Source organism: Rhineura floridana, chromosome 5 (genome assembly GCF_030035675.1).
Source record: "Rhineura floridana isolate rRhiFlo1 chromosome 5, rRhiFlo1.hap2, whole genome shotgun sequence".
NCBI classification, from domain to species: domain Eukaryota; kingdom Metazoa; phylum Chordata; class Lepidosauria; order Squamata; family Rhineuridae; genus Rhineura; species Rhineura floridana.
In genome coordinates this window covers 94,941,723-94,962,638 of record NC_084484.1, presented here as the reverse complement: position 1 = coordinate 94,962,638, position 20,916 = coordinate 94,941,723, and the positions used below count along the sequence as shown (strand labels likewise).

Below are 20,916 nucleotides of genomic sequence, written 5' to 3'. Positions count from 1 at the left end.
CTTTCTCTTCTCCCCCAGATTCCACTCTCACTCTTCCTTTTATACGTTTAGCCATTTTAAACACTCAGCCAATCATCTAGCATTCTACTGCCCATTCACTCCCCCTCCTCTTTCACTCCACTTACCATGTATCTTCTAAACAACCAACACTTACCATATATACATTAATATAGGAACATCACAGGGCCCCCTAGTTAACAATGTATGATGGGGTGCAGGGGACTGCTGAGAGAGGGGGAAATTGCCCCAAATTGTATGAACTGTGTCCGATTCTGGGCAATTCTCCTCTACATCGGCAGTTGAATACAGACAAGAAACCCACGAAGAAAAGTCTTCAGTATGAAAGTAAGAGCATCCAGCAAGCAACCTCAGTGTACAGCATTTGTGGTTTTCAATACATCGTTGCCTCCACTCATCCTTGCTGTCACCAGTCTGAGTGTTTGCCTCAGGAGAAGCTGGTGATGACTCACCCAACAGTCCACATTCCTCGAGGTCACTTCTGTTTATGGTGGTCGATTCACTTTGCCTCGATGATCCCACGTGGACTGCTGGTGGCAAAGGTGTTGTTTCCGTGCAGGTCTTGCTAGAGGATGGAGTCTGGGGAGCGTCATTGCTGTTGCGCACATGCAGACTTCTTGCCACTCGTAGCGGAGTCACGCTGGCAGCCCCTTGCAGAATGTTGTGCAGTTGCTCAAAGTATGGGCATGTGGTCCTGCTGTTGCCGGATTTTGAGTTGTGCGCTACTACCCTTCTGTACTCCGCTCTCATCACCTTGGTCTTGTTTCTGCACTCCGTGGCCGTTCAGCCGTGGCCTCTAATCACCATCTGTTGCGCAACGCCTTCAAAGGTATCCATGTTGCGGGGGCTGCTCCTCAACAGTCCTTGCACCTTCAATTCGCCCCAAATGTCCAGCAAGTCCATGACCTCGCAGGCACGCCAGCTGGGACCTCTGGCGCCACTGGCACGTTCATGGGCCTCAACCTGATGGGAGCGTACTCCTGGCGGTTCCATCCTTTCTCTTCTGTTCCTTTGCCTGTGCAGGGGCTTCTGGGGTGACACTGCTGGCCCTGCAGGAAGTGCTGCGTAGGCCAAGCGCAGAAGTATGCAGGAAATGTTCAAGGCTGAAAAATAAACACATAAATATGTCTGTGTCCTCCCTCTCTCTCTCTCTCTCTCTCTCTCTCTCTCTCTCCCCCTCTCTATCTCTCTACCCGACCATCTACCTATCTGTGCATCTATGTATCTATCAGTCGATAAATGGATGTAGACCCCTATACATATATATGTACAGGAGTAACATATACACAACCTGTACAGCATTGGAGTAGTTGTTAAACACGCCCCTAGCACGTCTATCTGCCATTACTTGCAGGGGCAGCAGTTTGTGTGTGTGTTCCATGGAGCAACCTCCTCCTCATGCCAACCGTATCTAAGCGGCCGTATTAGCTGTTTAGAAGAGTCTGCTTCCAAACTACCACTGCTCGCAATGGCTTGCCAAAGCAGATGGCAAAGGTGCATTAACCATGGGAGAGGCACAAAGCATGGGCAGAAAACTGACCATGAAAATACTTGCAAGTGCATGGCCCACGTCTGCGGCGGCTTTACAAAAAGCACGGGCAGTAAACAAGCACTGTCTGTGGTTAACATGGAAAGTGACCACGAAAGCACTTGCAAGGGGTTCGTCCACGTGTGCAGCGGTGTTAAAAACTGCTGCATTGCCCTCCGGTTATGAAACCTGGAGACCACCAGCACCAATCGCTGCCCCTAGCACGTCCCCCCCCAAACTTTGGAATTCTAGGGCAGGATCAAAGGGGAACATCCAACGGGCAGGCCTTCCCTTGGCCGCCGCACGGGGCCACGGGGGAAATGCAGAGTTGGGTCCCCCCCACATTCTTCATCGCTTTCAATCCTCCCGCCCAGAATAAGCCAGCAAGCGCTGCCTGTAAACGTGCTGCACAGCTGATGAGCGGGCGGCAGGCAGCACAAGGAAGCCACAGCAGGGCATTCGAACCTCCCGCCTAAAAAAGTCACGCACACCCGCTTCACAGCGGATGAGCGGAGAGGGGAAAAGCTGCTGGCGAGACTGCATGGCTACATCTAAGCGGGATGGGTTTGCAGCTATTTGCTGTGCAGTGAGCTAACTTTACAAGGGTACAGGGGCAAATCAACAGCAATGAACAGCAGCCACCAACAATGGAGGGATGCAGCAGGCGGGCCAGCCATTGACCCAGGAAAGGGTGGTGGCGGTTCAGCGCAAAGGAGGGGCACGCAACAGCCGAGGAACTTGTCTTACCTGAGAGCTGCACAACACAACACCATCCACAAAGCAGGCGGCATCAGGATGATCGATGGCCGGAGCGGTGCCTTCGAAAGTGCACAAATGCGCGATGGCGGGCAAACGCTTCTTTTTCCACTACAAAACCATACAATGACTTCCTGCTTCTGCGCAAACCTGCATTTCCGCACCTGCGCAGTATATCCAACAGCACTGATTGGCCATTTTTTCCCGGGCTTTTCCAGGAGACGTTTCCACACAAGCGCAAACGTGCAAAGGATGGGATTGGCTGGAAAAGAGGAGGGGGACTGGGGAACCGCCCCAAGACCGCCCATGTAACAGCGTCATCTCTTAAATCCGCGGTATTGCATCCGAGCGGCCGAAGGAACCGTGGATGATTCACGCTTTTAAAAAGATTATCACATTTTCCGCAGTTGTGAGAAAGCGGATTTAACCGCGCGAAAAAACGCTTTTGCGCGCGACGTCATCAGGACGACCGAAAAATCATGAACACACATAGCGGGCGTGTCGCACATTTTACAGTCGTCTGGATGAGCCCTCAGCCTCAGAGGAAGGCAATGGTAAACGCCCTCTGAATACTGCTTACCATGAAAACCCTATTCGTAGGGTAGCCATAAGTCAGAATCGACTTGAAGGCAGTCCATCTCCATTTTTATTTTTTGTTATTTCAACTATAGGTAAGATTTAACAAGGACAAGTTTACAATCTTTTTGGATGTAAAACATTTCTCCCCTGAAGATTTGAGTGTGAAGGTCATTGAAGACTTTGTGGAAATTCATGGCAAACACAGTGAGAGACAGGTAAGGAGAAAGGACAAAGTACTAATTACTCTGCTGAAACTATATATATATCTATCTATCTTTTACTTAGTATTAATTGCTGTAATTAGCTCAGAGGTGTTTTGTATTTATCTGCTCTAGGAAAGATCACATATAGGGTTTGGTGATACTGTTATGCCTAGGTTTTTTCTTTTTCTTTTTAACCTTTTATTTCATCATGTACTCCTTAGCATTCAGATGACAGTGGCCTTTATTGGGTAATGATCTATAAGAACAGAAATAATCAGAGCTTGGAAAAGTTACTTTTTTGAACTACAACTCCCATCAGCCCCAGCCAGCATGGCCACTGGATTGGGCTGATGGGAGTTGTAGTTCAAAAAAAGTAACTTTTCCAAGCTCTGGAAATAATGTAATATGAAGCTCTAAGAAAAGGTCTGTGTTTTAATAGCTCTGAAAGAGCATAGATAGCTGTGCTGGTAAAACTATACAAAATGTACCGTTTACTTTTGTTAAAACCAAATTAAATGCCACAAAATAGTGAGTAAGCTTTCAAGTTCTTTACAAACCTTCATCAGGCTTGATATTAAACAGGACCTGGGGGTTGGAGAGGTGGAGAGAAAGGATTGCTTGGCTGATGGAGACTTACAGACTTAGGCCACATCCACTCTAAACATTTAAAACAGTCATGGCATCCCCCAAAGAGTCCTAGGAATGGTAGTTTATTTAGGGTATTGAGAGATGTTCAGAGACCCTTATACCCCATACGGAGCTACAATACCCATAGTGGTCTAACAATCAGTCCTTCCCAGCGAACTCTGGAAATTGTAGCTCTGTGAGGGACAGAACAGAAGTAAAAAACAAAAACAAATTAAATGATCAAAGCTGGAGATAAATTTTAGGTGGTACACTAGGTCTGGGCTCATCCAGACGACTGTAAAATGTGTGACATGATCGCTTTGTGTTTTCATTCTTTTTCGGTCGTCCATATGACGCCGAGCGCTTTTGCGCATTTTCGCACAGTTAAATCCGTTCCTGCAATACCGCAGATCATGTGATTTACTTTTTTAAACTGGGAATCATCCACTGTACCTTCAGGCGCTCGGATGCAATACCGCGGACTTTACAGCTGATGGGCGGTTCTTGGGTGGTTCCCCATATCCCTTCCCTCATTCTCAGCCAATCACGTATTTCCACTGTTGCACATGTGCGCGAATGTCTGGGGAAAGCCCGGGAAAAAGGAATCTATCAGAGCAATGGTGTGGTGTTGGGGGGCCCCCTGCAACCTCTGCTGATCAGATGCAAAAAAGCACATTTGCACAGAAGCAGCAACAACGGTTAATTTTTAGCCAGCCTGCAAACTGGGCAGCAGCTCAGGGTAAGATCTGCAATTGTGGTTTGTAAACTTTTTCAAGGGAGAAAATATTTATCTTTGCCTAACCTCCACCTCCCACCCCTCACCCCCCGCATCAAATGCCCTTCTTGAACGTATTGGTCTTTGCTTCCAGGCATCCAGAGTCGAGGGAGAGGGGGGGGGAGAAGAGAAATAGAGGCCTTCCTCTTGGAGACACTCACACACCCTTGGTCAATTTCGCTTTTCTGCCTGCAAGGCTACTCTCTTTGAGTCTTGTCAATTTCAACCACAGCCTGCAGGTTCTCGGCAGCCCAGCTAAGCTGAAAAGCATACAGTCGCTTTTGCAAAATATTGCAAATACAAGCAAAAAACCCACAGGAATTATTGACATATAAGTGGTTTGCTAGAGCATCTCAGCCACCTGCAACCATAGAGACTGGTGGTCTACCTTCCTAGACATGACACATCGTTACTTGCTGTTCTGGAGAAATAAGTGGAATTGCAATCATGTGTATCTCCAGAAATGTTAAAGGTAGAAAAGCATACAGTCAGTTTTGCGAAATATCGCGAATACAAACAAACAAAAATTCAGGAATTATAGGCATATAAGTGGTTTGCATGTTTCTTTTATCAGAGGGAACACCGCAAAGCCTGTGCTGGTCGCTTCAGCGCAGATTGACACAGCAGCACGCGGGGCTGTTTGCCTGCATTCCCTGCCCGAGCCAAGAGCGGCCACCCATGGGGGGGCTGTTTGCTTCCCTCAGGGGCAGCATTCCTGCCACTGAGCCGCATAACCGTCGGGGCTGAACCCTGCAGTGAATGAGCCCAAAGGTCACGGGTAGAGTTGCCAGGTCTCCGGTTTTCTGCCGGAGTCTCCGGCAAAAGGGGGCCGTCTCTGGCCTCCAGCAATACTTTGTTTAAACAGGGAGATCTCCGGCTTTTCATTGGCCCCCTCAGCCACGCATGTGTGATTGACACACGCATACATTGGGCTGTGGCTGGCCTCCTTCCCACCCTGTCAGTCAGGCAGGGACCACTGGAGAGCATGGACTTGAGCAGCCGCCACCCCTGCAGGGACCCCCCCAGCACACAGCCGCAGCTGCAGCAGCAGCCACCGCCCAGCGCCCACACACAATTGCAGGTGAGGGTGCTGCTGGACGTGGAGCCTGCAGCTGCCTGGCTGAGCGAGGGCAGCCTCCTGGCCCGCGTTTGCCACGACGACATGGGCTCCGTCCAGCCGCCGCCCCTTCAGCGACCCCCCCTAGCAGCAGCGGCCTGGCAGCCTCAGCAGGAGCCCGTGAAGAGGCGGTGGCAGTGGAGTGGAGGCCAGGCTGGGCCGGCTCCTTCTTAGCCCCGGCCCGGAGCCAGTTCCCCTGCTCCAGAAAGGACGGCCGGCTGCTTCACCTCTCCTGCTGTGGGTGCCGCTGGGCGGCAGCGGCCACAATGGGCCCCCCGAGCCAGAGACTGCTGAGCCCCATCGCGGCCGCTGCCGCCCAGTGGCACCCACAGCAGGAGGGGTGAAGCCGCCGGGCCGGCTGTCCTTTCCGGAGCAGGGGAACCGGCTCCGGGGCTAAGAAGGAGCCGGCCCTGGCCGGCCTCCACTCCTGCTGAGGCTTGCAGGCCGCTCGGAAGCCATCTCCTAGCAACCGCTGCCGAGACGGGGCCCATGCGGCCTGGCAGCCTGAGCAGGAGAGATAGAGAGGCTGGAGAGAGAGATAGAGAGGCTGGAGAGAGAGAGAGAGAGGCTGAAGAGAGAGATAGAGAGGCTGGAGAGAGAGATAGAGAGGCTGGAGAGAGAGCGAGAGAGGCTGGAGAGAGAGCGAGAGGCTGGAGAGAGAGAGAGAGAGAGGCTGGAGAGAGAGAGAGAGAAAGAGAGAGAGGCTGGCTGGAGAGAAAGAGAGACAGGCTGGAGAGAGAGAGAGAATTTCTTAGATCTTACTACCCCTGCCATTATCAATAGCAAATCTCTGAGCTTTGCTTAAAGAAAGTTTCCAAAGCTTGTTTTAATCTGAATGTTGAAATCACAGTTGGGAGGGTAAAATAACCAAACAGAAACTCCGATTTGTTCAAGCTTGACTACCAAACCTTTATATGGTGCTGTCCTTATAGTCATCCACAAGCCATTAGTTTATGGAGGATCTACACAACTTTAAAATCTCCTCCTTGATGCTATGCCTGAACTGGACTCAATATAAAAAAATCCTGAGGATACTTCCCTTTCATCAGAAAAATGTGAAAAGGCAGACCAAGAAGTTAGAATTCTAGATCATGACGATGGAAGCAATCTACATTTGTACTGAATCCCTATTTTCTCTTTCATTGTACCACTTCACTGTTCTTTAGTGACTGGGAGCTCTCTTGAGGCAAGGACAATGTGGTATGTATTTATCTATAAGGCAGCTCTCTTAATTTACAGAAGTAGAGCCAGACATTAGATACAGTATGCCATCATGTTAAGACCACCACTTCTACCTAAAGCAATGAACAATCTCCCCAAATTCCTTGTTTGATAAACATACTAAACAAAAAACCCACAGGAAATAGTTATGGAAAGGCTCATTCTTGCCATCTTTGCCTAGTTTCCAAGTGCAGGCAAAATAACATGCCTCTGCACATTATCCAGATTTAAAACTCTTAAGGCTGATCTGAAGCCTCTTTGTTCTCCATTTCATTTATTTTCTCCTACAAAGCTTCACCTGCTCAAAAAATGTTATGCTCTTGGATTATACCTTCCCCTGCAAAAGCGTCATTAGGCCACATCCCATGCTTAGAAGTCTACACCTCAGTATTCAAACATCAGTTAAGGAAAAGTTGAGTTCTGTTCCTGGCTGCACCTGCAGTGTCTTTGTGCTATTTTAACTTACTTCAAGGCAGGTTCACCATAGACTCCAGACCTAATAAGAATCAGGAAGCACATGCTTCATATTCCACTGCATCATTCAATTTTTAATTAAATTTTGACATAACGGTACATTGCCTCTGCAAACTATCCCTGTAATCTAAAGAGAGGTGGCCTGACTTAGAAAACCAAACACAATCTCTTTGTACAGTTCATCCAGTCCCTATTAAGAAAGAATACGGAGAAAGTACAGACCCAGAAATACTTCACATTTAATAAGGACTGGAAAGATTAGAAAACAAAGAAAATAAAATGTGTGCACACAAGCTAAAAATTGGGAAACTGGAAAATTGCAGGGTAATTTCCATTGGGACTGGTATTCCACATTCCTCAAACAGGGAACATGATAATACTGTACAAGGGAAAGAATAAGGGATTTAGTGATGTCAACAAACTGAGACCTTCCAGTATATTTTGCCCATATCCACTGCTGTAGAAAGCTTGAATACTGTTTTATAAAGCATGGAAATACATCTGTATCTTCTTGATTCCCCCCAACTCATTCTCTTTCCATCACCTTCTGTAGATGTGACTTTTGCACTAAGTCATTCAGTGGCAAAAGAGCATTTGGCCTTTCCTATTCAGAGCAGCAACAGATGTAATGCTAACCCAAGGCATATACGCAGTCATCTGTAGTAACAACTTCAGAACATACTTGTCCCTTACTTGCCCATGCTGCAGATAGGCAATTACAGAACCAGCATGGTAAAATTTTTTATAAGCACCAGAGAGCCAGTGTGATGTAGTGGTTAGAGTAGTAGACTATAGACCAGTGTTCAAACCCCCACTCAGCCGTGAAGCTCACTAGGTGTACTTGAGTCACTCCATGTATGCCACCCTGAACTCCTTGGAGGAAAGGCAAAATACAAATGTAGTAAATAAATAGAAAAAGAATTGGGTAGAGTTCCCATCCAAGTAGCGGTGTTCAAGAAAATAGGTCTTCAGTCAGCAAAAATTCCTCCCTAGGATTCTACATTTGGGTTCCTCTGTCTCTAAATTATTGCTTCTATTTTTTCCTACACATCCCAAGTTGCTTTCCCAACTCTGTGACAAGAAACAATGTTTTCCAAATTCTGCTCCCCTCCAAAAAAAATCTGAAACATGTTGAGCAAAAACCCAGGTGAGCACTCAAGATGCAAACTGCCCATTGCAATGATATAGCTGGGTGCACAACTAACATCACTTTACTGTATGTTGCACTGAGCCACAGGATGGGATGGGATGGGATGTCATGTCTCTTACTCTTCTAGCATTAAACAGCAAGAAACTTTCATCATTAGAAGACAGGGTGTCATATATGCAACATGGCTTGCATCACCAAATTCTGATTATTAAATTCTGACCAATTCCTCCACTACTCCAACAAAATTGCCATGCAGTATCAGAACAATGATGCATCTGATTCAGAACTTTCTCTTTCGATAGTTGCCAGCCAGAAGACACAATGAGAATTTTTCAAGCATGACATGATGATCTCTTTCCGCTAGATTCCTTTGTGCCTGGTAGTCAGATGTACTGTATCATCTCTAAAAATATGGAGATTTCACTTCTGCCTAATGATGCTATTAGCCAACTATAAGTCTACCCTTATATCCTAGTAGACGTTATGTGACAATCACTTTCATAGGTTAATTACATGTAAGCATAGAATGGAATCTCTCTTCATATTGTATGTGTGTGTTATGTGCCTTCAAGTGGATTACGACTTATGGCAACGCTATGAATCAGTGACCTCCAATAGCATCTGTCGTAAACCACCCTCTTCAGATCTTGCAAGTTCAGGTCTGTGGCTTCCTTTATGGAATCAATCCATCTCTTGTTTGGTCTTCCTCTTTTTCTACTCCCTTCTGATTTTCCCAGTATTATTGTCTTTTCTAATGAATCATGCCTTCTCATTATGTGTCCAAAGTATATGTGTCCAAAGTCAGAGGAAGGCAATGGTAAACCACCTCTGAATACCTCTTACCATGAAAACCCTATTCATAGGGTCACCATAAGTCGGGATCGACTTGAAGGCATTCATTCCATTTCCCATCCATACTCCCTAAGCTTGTGAGAAAGAATGACCTTGTCACTTCAGATGGACCTAGGAACACCCTATTTTAGGTAAGATTTCTATTTTAATCTCTGATCAGATAATTTTTTTTTTAATGGTATGCTCCAAGCAACTGTGGTTGATACAATGTATCACGTTTAATGATGTCACTAGGGCCCGCCCCATGATGTCACTAGGGCCCGCCCCGTGACGTCACTAGGGCCCGCCCCGTGACGTCACTAGGGCCCACCCCCATTTTCTCAGGTTTTTGAATGGTCCCAACCTGGCAACCCTAGTCACGGGGGATTCGCCCGGCGATTACAAGTGCTGATCCCTTGCACTGCCCACAATCCCCCTGGATGGTCAGGGGCACCTGGAGACACACACCCCCGGCCAGCACTGCTCCAGAGGGTGAGCGACAAGGAACTCCATTACAGCCACTACTACCAAACCATCAGGAAATTCAAACTTTCACGCTCGTACGTTCAAGCGCATGCGCCTTGTTGTGCTTCGTTGCAAAGGGGGAGAGAAGCATACGTCATATTTTTGCGGACCAATTGGCTGATGGGGGGAGTGTTATGGGCGGAGCTGGGAAAAAGTGAGAAGAAGTATGGGTCCTCTCACTGCGTGTGTGGGCGCAAAAAAAGCGGGGTTTTTTATTGGGAAAGAGCGAACAAACAGGCAAAGTGAGGACTGTCAGATGACAAACCGGATATGGAAAACGTGGATTATCCCGCTCCGTTTGGATGAGCCCTATGTAAAAGGTCAATAGGAATGAAATTGGCTAGCATTCCCTAGTGGACAATAGCTCTGAATCAACTGTGAAGACTGAGTTTTGATAAACTAGCATGTATGAGAAATATTAAAACACAAGAAGGAGTGAAGAGGCTTAGGCTTGGAAAGTTACCACATCTGAAATGGAAAGTCTTCAAAGACTGTAAAGTCAGGAATACCCTCAAGGCCTACATTGGCTTTTACCCATCTGTGGCCTGAAATGATGCTGTCCATTTTATCACCTCATTCTGCTGCCTGTGTCAGCCAGACCTTAAATTTTGGCATTTTATTACCCTTAATGGAATCCATACAGTGCAGGATTTATACAGGGCCAGCCCTGGATTACAGCAGGCTGAAGCAACCTGCTTCAGCGGGCACAATGCTACACGGGGGTGGGGGATAGATGAAGGCAGGAACTGGTGTCTGAATGGTGCAGCAAAAGTTTTAAAAATATTGGCTCTAGGAAGAGCCAGTGGGGGCACTGGGCTCCTCTTCAGACAGCGCAATGTCTTGGGCTGGCACTGGCTGTATCACTGAAAAATTTTAATACTGCCAGTTTGTACTCAGAATAACTTTCAAAATCATTTTACTGTGGTTGCCTAAGTTTTCTCAGAAAGAAGTCTGGGAACAGTTGCTCACCATATCCAGTGAAGCAGACAGGGCAAGGAAGAATGAATTTAAACTAGCGGAAGGCAGATATAGGTTAAAAATTTGGAAAGTGTCCTAATCAGAATCATAGAATAGTAGAGCTAGAACAGACCTACAGTAGGGCCCCACTCATACGGCGGGTTACGTTTGGGACCCCCACCAGAAAGCAGAAACCGCTGAAAAGCAGAACTCATTGAATAGAATGGCGTGCAACGCCCGAAAACCGCCGTAAAAGCAGAACAAGCGCCGTATAAGTGCGGCTTTAGTCTAATTATGTCTAATTGAGACAGCCGCATTAGCGAAGCGCCATAAAGTGGGGCCCTACTGTATAAGGCCATCGAGTCCAACTCATTTCTGCTCAGTGCAGGAATCCAAGTTAAAGCACACCTGACAGATGGTGATCAACTGCCTCTTGAATGCCTCCAGGATTGGAGAGCCCACCACCTCCTTAGGTAATTGGTTCCATTGTCGTACTGCTCTAACAGTTAGGACGTTTTTCCTGATGTTCAGATGAAATCTGGCTTCCTGCAACTTGAGCCCATTATTCTGTGTCCTATACTCTGGGATGATCGAGAAGAGATCCTGGTCCTCCTCTGTGTGATAGCCTTTCAAATACTTGAAGAGTGCTATCATATCTCCCCTCAGTCTCTCTTCTGAAGGACAAACATGCCCAGAAGTGCAGTAGAATGATCTTAACATTGTTTTAAAGAAAGAAAGAAAGGTAGGCTTGTGTTGGGAATGCTTTAAATATAGGACCTGTGGATCTAGGAAAGGGGACTGGATGTGTATTGGTTCATTTCCATGTTGATAATTCTATTATACTGGCTCAATACATCTAAGCCAGGAGTGGGGAGCCAGCGGCCCTCCACATGTTGAATTTCAACTCTATGGTTTTCTGATGAGGCCCAGTTGGTGGTTCCGTGTCCCTGCAGTTTGACATGTATCACCCAGAACAGTGCCTTCCCTGTAGTAGTGCTGGCTCTGCCTTCCCCTGGAAATAAGGCAGGTGCCTACCACCTTGGGTTTTTCACATATGCCAGAAACTTTTTTTTTCACCCAAGCGTTCTCAGATTGGTTCAGTTTATTTATTTATTTTTGTCCACTTCTAGCATTTTGATCACCTGCATATTGTTTTTATGTTGTCTTTATGGTATTATAATTTTTTATGTTATGTACTTTCTCTTTTCTGTACATAGCTTCAATTTTTCTCTTTTAATAGTAAGCAGTTTTAAAAATCTTGCATACAAATCTTGCAGATAAATGCCCATCTCCCCTAGCCAGCATGGCTAATGGTCACAGGTGGTGGTAGTTGTAGTCCAGCAATATGTGGAGAGTCACAAACAGCCTATCTCTAGCCTATACCTATTACTTGCCTTCTGGAGAGAGACCCAGAAGCAGGTACTTCACACGTGTAATACTGTTGGTTTCTTTGGTCTCTTCTCAGGATGACCGTGGGTACATTTCCCGTGAGTTCCACCATAGATACCGCCTCCCTTCCAATGTGGACCAACCAGTCATCACCTGCTCCCTGTCTGCTGATGGCATGCTGACCTTGTCTGTTCCTAAGGTCCAGTCCAACACAGACCCCAGCCACAGTGAGAGACCCATACCTGTATCCTGTGAAGAGAAACCAGCCTCAGCTCCTTCTTCTTAGGCTGAACCTGTTGCTACTGAAAAAGCATCCAGGCTGCCACACCACTTAGAGGCCTCATTCACAGAGCCATTGCATGGGTATCAGTGAATATCTAGAAGGGTCTCTCTCTCTCTCTGACTTCTGATTTTTCTCTTGGATGGAATGAGACGCTGAGTGAGCAGCTGGAGGAATTTGAAGCTGAAGCCTAAAATACTGTGATGTCGGGATGATTACACGAAAGGCAAAGTGTGCTGCAGCCGTGCTGACATATTTGCTGAAATGGTCTAGATGCTGTGCTAGTTTTGATAACATCTGTCAAGCCCCAAACACAGGGCTGGCCAGATGGCATTAGCTCTCAATGCATCAATTGTTAATGAAGCAGTTTGGTGCAGCAAAAACAACAGTACGGGCTTGTTCTATCCTAAAGTAGTTAAGAGAAGGGAGAGCTAAGCTGATTAGTGAGAGGAAGAAGAAGAAACAGGGGGTGGTACTTGTAACAAATGTGCCACACACTCTTTAAAAACAAAGGAAGAAAAAAAAAACACTGCAAAGTGATTGGAGGGGTTGTAACATTTTTCAGCAAAGCTGAAAGAGGGGAAAAAAGCATAGCTATTTACAACATCAATTATAGTGTGTCATCTACTGATGTAAGGACTAGCACCCCTTTGGGGTCCATCACAAGTGCTGAGGCTTCAAATCCCTACTGAGCTTTCCCTAGGCCTGCGTGTATCATACCATCTTCCTTAATCTTGCTGTAATTCTAACATAGCTCCACCTGTTGTACTTATATCTGGCACGCAATCTGAGGACTCACTCAGTGGCAGTCAATAAAGAAAATGTGAAACAAGCAACCTTTTTTTTCCCTCCCACCTTCTCCCTGTTCCTCCTAGGCATTTGCCTTTTTACAAATAGAGGAAACATGCATTGCCTCTCTGGATCTCTCAAGAATATCAGCCTATACTACAAAGCCAAAACAACTTTTAAATTTCTTTACTTTCATATAAACACAGTACTCAGTTCAAGTTTTCAGAAAATATTGGAAACATATTGTTGATGTTGTAAAATGAGACAAAAACAAGGGAAACTGCTGCAAACCTGTTATTTGTAGGCTGCAAAATAGGAAAAGCTCTTTAAGCTTCTTCCTGGTCCTTATCAGTAAGAAAGTGCTATGCACTAGTATAGAGCATGTGGGGTATGCAACAAAATATTTTGTGTGTGTATTTTTGCAAAACTGAGATTTTCCCGGACCTGCTGATACCTCTGTCTTATGCGTGAGTGATGCCGTTTTGGCTACCTGATGACCAGCACTCAGAGAACTGTGATCACTAGTATTATATATGGTATGTGTGTTGCAAAAGAGAAATACATCTATACTCTTCTTCCTAGTCCACATACTAAAATATAATGAAACAAAGTAACTAACTTTAATTTAATTATATTTTAATTTTTTAAAAATTTGGAGGCAACAATATTAGGAGTCAGTGCTGAATACAGCGTAACACAAATGCTGTATGTTGAAATACTTATTGCTTGCAGTCAAGATTCATAAGAAACTCAATAGTGTAAGCAAAGACAAACTGATCTTTAAAGCATCTAATTACATGATTGCAGTTTGTCAGCATGCTACCTAATCCACATCCTCACTAACTAGGCGCCTCTGGTTTATTAGTCTTTTAACTATGATTTGTCTCACACAATCTTCCTCGTTCTCTCCTCCCCCCCATTGGTGGGGAAATTGCTGGAGAAAACTTGTTGACACAATCTTCCTCTAATATGCTTCCATTCAGAAAGGTCAGATAATGATGGGGATAGGTGTCCTAGTGCAGGGGTTCCTAAACTGTGTTCCATAGACCACCAGTGGTCCACGGGCGTCATTCAGGTGGTCCGCAGCATGTCCACATTAAATATTCATATTGATTTTTAATTGTATTTTTCTTGTTTCTTTTATTTCTTATACTGCATTTTATTGTATTACAAATTGAATTCTATGGAATGAAAATTTTAACACTATAAAATACAATATAAGAAATAAAAGAAGCAAGAAAAATATAACTAAAAATCATTTAGCACCTAGCACAGTGCATTACACTTGCTACAACAGGCAGAAAAACCATCAAGGCTGCAATCCAATACATGTCCTCTCAGACGTAAGCTCCATTGGGTTCAATGGGACTTACTCCAAGGCAAGTGTGTACTGGATTGCAACCTAAGTGATCCACAAAGACCATCAGCAATTTTCATATGATCTATGCAGAAAAAAAGTTTGGGAACCACTACCCTTCATTAATTTTGCAATATTACCCCAAATGAAAAAGATTCACATCTAGTATCAAAAGCAAAACAAACAATGAAGGCTTATGCACAGTAGCGGGACCAAAGAGATCGGCTCTAATAGGGCCCAGTAATAGCACTCAGAAAAATGTTGTAAGGAAGCCAAGCCATAAATCACATGGTCTTCGTTGTCTGTATACTAATGCGCAGAGCATGGGACACAAGCAGGACGAACTTGAACTCTTAATACAGGTGGGCAATTACGACTTGATAGGTATAACTGAAACTGGTGGGATGACTCCTATGACTGGAATACAGCGATTGAAGGATACAACTTGTTCAAGAAAAACAGAAGGAATAAAAAGGGAGGTGGAGTTGCACTATATGTTAAAAATATATATCCCTGCACAGAAATACAGGAAGATGAGCTTGGTAGCTCCACTGAGAGTATCTGGATTAAAATTAATGGGGCAAGTAAAAAAAAGAATGTGGTGCTTGGAGTCTACTACCGACCACGCAATCAAGGAGAAGATGAGAATGTAACTTTTGAAAACCAAATTGCCAATGTTTCAAGGAGGCATGATGTAGTAGTAATGGGGGATTTCAATTATCCCAATATCTGTTGGGAGACAAATTCTGCCAAAACGGCCCCTCCAAGAAATTTCTGACTTGTGTTGGAGATAACTTTCTCCTATAGAAAGTGGAGGAAGCAACCAGAGGATCAGCTATCCTGGACTTGATTCTAACCAATAGAGATGATTTGGTGGGTGAAGTGGCAGGTACGGCAACTCTGGGGGAAAGTGACCACACCATACTTGAATTCTTGATTTTAACAGAAGCGAAAGCTGAGAGTAGCCATATGCGCATACTGGACTTCAGGAAAGCTGATTTTAATAAACTCAGAACAATTGTAAGTATGGTTCCATGGCAAGCCACCCTAATGAGAAAAGGAGTCCAAGATGGGTGGGAGTTTCTAAAAAAGGATATTCTAAAAGCGCAATGGCAAGCAATTCCAACAAGGAAAAAAGGGGGGAAACAGCAGAAGAAGCCTATGTGGCTTCACAAAAAGCTTAGAGATGACCTGAAAACAAAAAGGACACATACAGGAAGTGGAAAGAAGGCCAGGCCACAAAGGAAGATTACAGGCAGGTATCACAGAATTGCCAGGACGGTGTCAGGAAGGCTAAAGCTGAGAATGAGCTGAGGTTAGCGAGGGATGCTAAAAGCAACAAAAAAGCTTTCTTCAGGTATGTCCATAGTAAAAGACAGAGAAAAGAAATGGTGGCACAGCTACTCAATGATGATGGCAAAATGATAACAGATGACAAAGAAAAGGCAGAAGTGCTCAATTCCTACTTTGGCTCAGTCTTCTCCCAGAAAAGGGCCTATGATCCTCCCAGGAAACATGAAGTAGAAGGGTCAGGATTGGACCTTGAGATTGATAGACAAATGGTCAAGGAATACCTAATCACTTTGAATGAGTTCAAATCGACAGGGCCAGATAAACTGCATCCTAGAGTATTGAAGGCACTGGCTGAAGAACTCTCAGAACCGCTCTCTATTATCTTTGCAAAATCATGGAGGACCGGTGAAGTGCTGGATGACTGGAGGAGAGCTAATGTTGTTCCTATCTTCAAAAAGGGCAAGAAGGAGGAACCGGGGAACTACAGACCAGTCAGCCTAACATCAATCCCTGGAAAAATTCTGGAGCAGATTATAAAGCAGTCAATCTGTAAGCACCTTGAAAGCAATGCAGTGATTACTAGGAGCCAACATGGATTTTTGGAGAACAAATCCTGCCAAACTAATCTCATTTCATTTTTTGATCGGGTAACCTCCCTTGTAGACTGTGGAAATGCTGTGGACATAATATATCTCGACTTCAGCAAAGCTTTTGACAAAGTGCCCCATGATATTCTGATTAGCAAGCTAGCTAAATGTGGGCTGGATGGAACAACTATTAGAGAGATCCACAGTTGGCTCCAGAATCAAACTCAAAGAGTGCTTATCAATGGTTCCTTCTCAAACTGGGCAGAAGTAATGAGTGGGGTACTACGGGGCTCGGTCCTGGGCCCAATACTCTTCAACATTTTTATTAATGACTTGGATGAGGAGGTACAGAGCATGCTTATCAAATTTGCAGATGATACAAAGTTCGGGGGCACAACTAATACCATGGAAGACAGACACAAATTCAAAGGGACCTTGATAGGCTGGAGCATTGGGCTGAAAACAACAGAATGAAATTCAACAGGGATAAATGCAAAGTTCTACACTTAGGAAAAAGAAACCAAATGCACAGTTATAAGATGGGGGATACTTGGCTCAGCAGTATGACATGTGAGAAGGATCTTGGAATTGTCGTTGATCACAAGCTGAATATGAGCCAACAGTGTGATGTGGCTGCAAAAAAGGCAAATGCTATATTAGGCTGCATTAACAGAAGTATAGTTTCCAAATCGTGTGAAGTATTAGTTCCCCTCTATTCAGCACTGGTTAGGCCTCATCCTGAATACTGCCTCCAGTTCTGGTCTCTGCACTTCAAGAAGGATGCAGACAAACTGGAATGGGTTCAGAGGAGGGCAACAAAGATGGTCAGGGGACTGGAAACAAAGCCCTATGAGGAGAGACTGAAAGAACTGGGCAAGTTTACCCTGGAGAAGAGAATACTGAGGGGAGATATGATAGCACTCTTCAAGTCCATGAAAGGTTGTCACATAGAGGAGGGCCAGGATCTCTTCTTGATCATCCCAGAGTGCAGGACACGGAATAATGGGCTCAAGTTGCAGGAAACCAGATTTCGACTGGACATCAGGAAAAACTTCCTAACTGTTAGAGCCATACGACAATGGAACCAATTACCTAGAGAGATAGTGGGCGCTCCGACACTGGAGGCATTCAAGAGGCAGCTGGACAGCCATCTGTCGGGAATGCTTTGATTTGGATTCCTGCACTGAGCAGGGGGTTGAACTCGATGGCCTTGTAGGCAGGGCTGGTTCTAAAGGGCGGCCAGGTTGGGTACTGGCCCGAGGGCCCCAGAGCTACAGGGACCCTCCACTCCCCTTCTGCGATCTGCACCCCCATGCCCCCCACTTACCTGTCAGCCAGCTTTTTAGCATTGCCCTTAATGAAGATGGCGGCTGCAGCTTCCCTAAGGTACTGAAGCCGCTGCCGCCATCTTAGTTTATGGCAGAGATGTGCGCACGTAGCACGTATGTGTGCCATCAACAAAGATGGTGGTGGAGGCTTCATTCCCCGTAGGGAAACCACGGCCACCATCTTCATTAAGGGCAATGGTAAAGACTAGACAGGTAGGGGGGGCGTGGGGGGGTGCGCAGGAGGGCAAGCTGATGCCCAAGGGCCCCCGCATGCCTGGAGCCGGCCCTGCTTGTAGGCCCCTTCCAACTCTACTATTCTATGATTCTATGAACCAAGGCAAAGATTTTAAACTAGAAGCTAGACATTACATTTTATTTTATTTTAAAAATCAGTTATATTTAAGTCCTTTTTAATTTTTAATTTTTTAATTTAATTTGTATCCCGCCCTTCCTCCCTGGCTTAAAATGATTAACTTTACACACTCACAGGCTGCTTTCACACATGGGGCTGGTAGCGTTAGTTTAACAGATTAAAAAAGTAGCGCTTCTGTCCCTATTTCTAAAATCCCTTTCACACTGCAGTACCTCTTGCACGAAGGAATAGCAGCTTTTTCAGCTGATATACCGGCATTTTGCACAACTGTGGGCCTGTTTACATGCCAAAAAAAAGTGCATCTGCTGCTTTTTGCAGATCCTTTTAATTTGGACCATTTACATGACGTTTAACCCAATGCGCGTGCATACTACTGCTTTTGCCTTTAACTTCAGATTAAATGGATGCGATAAAAACCAGCATTTGCTTTTAAAATCCACACCTGCTTCTACCGTGTATTACCTTTTAAGCGTCTTTTCTGGCTGTGCAGTTTCTTTGCCATTAGATCCTCCCTTTTCTCCGCCCCTTTCACTGTCTCGGGGCGTCATTTTGTTTCCTGCGGTTGACAAAGCAACTTCCGTTTGCTCTCGCCTTCCTTTCTCCTATTTATTTATTATTATTTATTTATTTAATTTATTAGTCACCCATCTGGCTGGTTGTCCAGCCACTCTGGGCGACATACAAGATAAAACAATACATTAAAACATTAAAATTTAAAACCATAACAGTAAGAAACCTAACCCACCCCAAAAGCCTGCCTGAAGAGCCAGGTCTTCAAGGCCCGGGCGGAAGCTTATCATAGAAGGGGCATGGCAGAGATCATTTGGGAGAGAGTTCCACAGTGTGGGGGCCACTATTGAAAAAGCCCTCTCTCTAGTCCTCACCAGTCTAGCTGTTTTAACCGGTGGGATCGAGAGAAGGTCTTCTGAGGCTGATCTTGTTGAGCGGCATCCCTGACGATGCTGGAGGCGCTCCTTCAGATAGACTGGGCTAAAACCGTATAGGCTTTTAAAGGTCAAAACCAACACCTTGAATTGGGCCCGGTAAATAACCGGTAGCCAGTGCAACTCCTTCAGCACTGGAGTGATGTGATCTTGCCGGCGGCTGCCTTTAATCAGACGAGCCGCCGCATTCTGTCCCAGTTGCAGCTTCCGGACCGTTTTCAAGGGTAACCCCACGTAGAGCGCATTACAGTAGTCTAGGCGAGAGGTGACCAGGGCATGTACTACCGGCGGGAGCAGATGGTTGGGAAGGTAGGGGCGCAGCCTCCGTATCAGATGGAGTTGATACAGTGCCGTCCGGCTCACAGCCGAGACTTGAGCCTCCATGGTCAGCTGGGAGTCAAGAATGACCCCCAGGCTGTGGACCTGGTCTTTCAGGAGCAAACGTACCCCATTGAGCACCAGGTCCACATCCCCCAGCCTTCCCTTGTCTCCCACAAACAGTACCTCGGTTTTGTCAGGGTTCAGCTTCAGCTTATTCCTTCCAATCCAGCCACTCACTGACTCCAGGCACTTGGACAGGGTTTCTACAGCCAACCTCGGTGAAGATTTAAATGAGAGATCGAGCTGCGTGTCATCCGCATACTGATGACATTGCAGCCCAAATCTCCTGATGATTGCCCCCAGCGGCTTTATATAGATGTTGAACAGCATCGGGGAGAGGATGGAACCCTGTGGCACCCCACAAGTGAGAGGCCAAGGATCCGAAACCTCATCCTCCAATGCCACTCTTTGGTACCTACCAGAGAGGAAGGAATGGAACCACTGCAATACAGTGCCCCCCATGCCTAACCTCTTCAGGCGGTCCAGGAGGATAACGTGGTCAACAGTATCGAAAGCCGCTGAGAGATCAAGGAGGACAAGGAAGGTGCATTCGCCCCTATCCCACGGCCTCCTCATATCATCTACCAAGGCGACCAAGGCTGTTTCAGTCCCATATCCAGGCCTGAAGCCCGATTGAAATGGATCCAGATAATCTGCTTCATCCAAGTGCGCTTGCAACTGTTTTGCCACCACCCGCTCAATCGGCTTGCCTAAGAATGGCAAATCTGAGACTGGGCGAAAGTTGTTCAGATCTTGGGGATTCAAGGAGGGCTTCTTTAAGATTGGTTTTATTACTGCCTCCTTGAGCGATGATGGCATTACTCCCTCTTCGAGAGATGTATTTACCACCATCTTGATCCCCTCACCCAGTCTATCTTTGCAGCTCATTATGAGCCACGATGGGCAAGGATCGAGTAAGCAAGTGGTTGGCTTTAAGGTTGAAAGCACCTTGTCCACTTCATCAGATGGAAGAAGCTGGAACCGATCCCACACCACCAGAGCACCACTGGTCACCTCTGGCTCGCTCACTGTGTCCACAGCGCACGGAATAGCACTCTTAATACGATCAATTTTCTCCGCAAAGTGTTTAGCAAACTCGTCACAGGAGGCCTTAGCATGTTCCATTGGTTCTGGAGCAACTGGACCGACCAGGCTCCGGACCACTTGGAACAGTCTCCTGGGACAGCACTCTGCAGATGCAATAGAGGCAGCATAAAAATCTTTTTTTGCTGCCCTTATTGCCACATGATAGGCTGCCGCAGCCGCTCTAACATGTGTCTGATCGTCATCAGAGCGAGATTTCCGCCACCAGCGCTCTAGCCGTCTCACCTCCCGCCTCAGAGTTCGCAACCGTGGGGTGAACCACGGTGCCGTCTGAGTTCTATTCAGGGGGAGAGGGCGTTTCAGAGCCACCCGGTCTAATGCCCTGGCGAT

At 46.0% G+C, this 20,916-nt stretch overlaps 1 protein-coding gene across 1 annotated transcript; it reads left to right on the top strand.

The window, feature by feature from the left end:
- The first annotated feature begins 505 nt into the window (after positions 1–505).
- On the top strand, positions 506–13,207 carry CRYAA (crystallin alpha A). The gene is made up of 3 exons (XM_061629704.1): positions 506–847; positions 2,974–3,096; positions 12,227–13,207. Exons 1-3 carry the CDS (start codon positions 506–508, stop codon positions 12,434–12,436), a joined length of 675 nt encoding a protein of 224 aa, XP_061485688.1. The 3' UTR covers positions 12,437–13,207.
- The last annotated feature ends 7,709 nt before the right edge of the window (positions 13,208–20,916 follow it).

What these genes read in the sequence shown, in the direction of transcription:
- CRYAA (XM_061629704.1), top strand. Translation starts at nt 506, where the DNA reads ATGGTGGTCGATTCACTTTGCCTCGATGATCCCACGTGGACTGCTGGT. An exon ending in GTTGCGCAACGCCTTCAAAG is followed by an intron (nt 848 to 2,973) that starts GTATCCATGTTG and finishes TTTCAACTATAG; the next exon opens with GTAAGATTTAACAAGGACAA. An exon ending in GCAAACACAGTGAGAGACAG is followed by an intron (nt 3,097 to 12,226) that starts GTAAGGAGAAAG and finishes GTCTCTTCTCAG; the next exon opens with GATGACCGTGGGTACATTTC.